Source organism: Pundamilia nyererei, unplaced genomic scaffold (assembly GCF_000239375.1).
Source record: "Pundamilia nyererei isolate P.nyererei 1_Seehausen unplaced genomic scaffold, PunNye1.0 scaffold00116, whole genome shotgun sequence".
Classification (NCBI taxonomy): domain Eukaryota; kingdom Metazoa; phylum Chordata; class Actinopteri; order Cichliformes; family Cichlidae; genus Pundamilia; species Pundamilia nyererei.
The window spans coordinates 1,836,818-1,838,556 of NW_005187517.1; the positions used below are offsets into that span (position 1 = coordinate 1,836,818).

At 41.3% G+C, this 1,739-nt stretch overlaps 1 protein-coding gene across 1 annotated transcript in view; it reads left to right on the plus strand.

The window, feature by feature from the left end:
* gss (glutathione synthetase) overlaps positions 1-1,618 on the plus strand; it is a 6,995-nt gene extending 5,377 nt beyond the window's left edge. Inside the window, exons 6-9 of the mRNA XM_005742065.1 lie at positions 460-576; positions 913-993; positions 1,115-1,192; positions 1,319-1,618. Coding sequence (XP_005742122.1) covers positions 460-576; positions 913-993; positions 1,115-1,192; positions 1,319-1,430 — 388 coding nt within the window. The 3' untranslated portion in view covers positions 1,431-1,618. The remainder of the gene's footprint in view (positions 1-459; positions 577-912; positions 994-1,114; positions 1,193-1,318) is intronic.
* Positions 1,619-1,739: the final 121 nt, after the last annotated feature.

The window sequence follows — 1,739 nt, forward strand, 5'->3', positions numbered from 1 at the left end:
CCACCCTGTATAAAAGATAGACATAGCTTTTGTGTCTGAAAAATGAAGCCACTGCAGAAGTTCTTTTAATCTGCATTCTTTTCAATGGCCAGGAGGGGGCGCCTCTTGTGTTTGTGAAAGATATTCCGTTGTATAGACATATATATGAAAATGCCCCTGTTATGAGTTTATAGGCTCATTAATGTCATGTCTTATTAAATACAATATAAAGTTAATTTAATATAGACTATATAAGGCAGGATTGATCGACAAGTTGCTAGCCTATGGCTGTACAGTTTCCCTCAGTTTATCAGTTTCAAGGTGGCAAGATGATGGCAGCGAAAATGCTCATCTTAAGGCGTCACAGGCGACTTAGAGTGAGACTGGATTGTTCGAGGCATGGTCAGGAAATAATGATGATAATAATGATAATGTGCTGTGATTAGGTTTGCTGAGAGTGCTTACAATCTTGCTTGACAGACATATCCTGAAGATGGCCGGCAGGCTGGAGGAGAGCGAGCGTATCCTGGATAATAATCCTGCAGCTGGTCTGGCCAGGGCTATTGCCAAAGCCTGGGAGCTCTATGGATCAGAGAAGTAAGAATGAAGTACATCCATCGAGTACATGCCAGACATGCTGTTGATCGCTCTTTGCTTTATTCACTTGGTCTAATTATGTCACCATACATGATGAATTAATTAGTACATCCAGAATAAAACATCTTGCCAGTGGAGCTGTACATTCAAACACTGCTTCTGCTGGTGTGGTTGCTCAGTGCATCATAATATTACAAACATTTCTTCAGGACAACAAAGGACAGTGACAGTTTTGGTAGTATGGGGCACCAAAAAGCAAATCATTTCAGTTAAAATCAAAACCGTGAGAACCAGAAAAAGTCCAGAAATTTTGAGATGCAGTTGTTGTCGTTGCAGAGCAGTCGTCGCGTTCTTTGTGGAAGACGTCCAGAGAAATATCTTTGATCAGCGATTCGTTGAGTATGAACTTTGGAAGAGGTAGGTGTTACATGTGAAGGGTTAGAGCTCTCATACCTGCATGTTTTCTTTGTGTGGAAGTTAAAACATTATCTTAAAGCATTTGAAGAGTTGTGCTTTTCACCAACATGCCGTGTTTCAGAAACATTCACGTAATAAGACTGCGGTTTGAAGATGTCTTTAAAGCAGGCTCCCTTGATCAGGACAAGAGGCTTTTTGTGTAAGTCGATTTCTGTCAGCTCACAATGCACTGACACATTATTTAAGTGTATTATTCTCAAACAAAAACTATGTGTTACGCATAGCAGTGGTCCTTAATGTGTCTTTTATGTCGCTTTCACTTCAGGGACGGCAAAGAGGTCGCCGTGGTGTATTTCAGGAATGGTTACATGCCTGACAACTACACTTCTGAACAGGTCCAACTTTTGATTTGCACACAGAATGGAAGATTACATTAGAGTTTAGTTAGAAACATGCAACATGCAGACTTACTTAAAATGATTCGTATTCATGAGAAACTGGAACGTCATTATCATCCAGTTTATTTCTTTCCCTGCCTAGCAACACCAAGTCTAGCCCTGATTAGCTGATATAAGTGACAACAGACCTGTCGCCTTGTCAGTCTGAATGGGTGATTAGATGGTAAATGGCCTGTATTTGTATAGCGCTTTACACTACATTCAGTCATTCACACACACATTCACACACTGGGGATGGCAAGCTACATTGTAGCCACAGCTGCCCTGGGGCGCACTGACAGAGGCGAG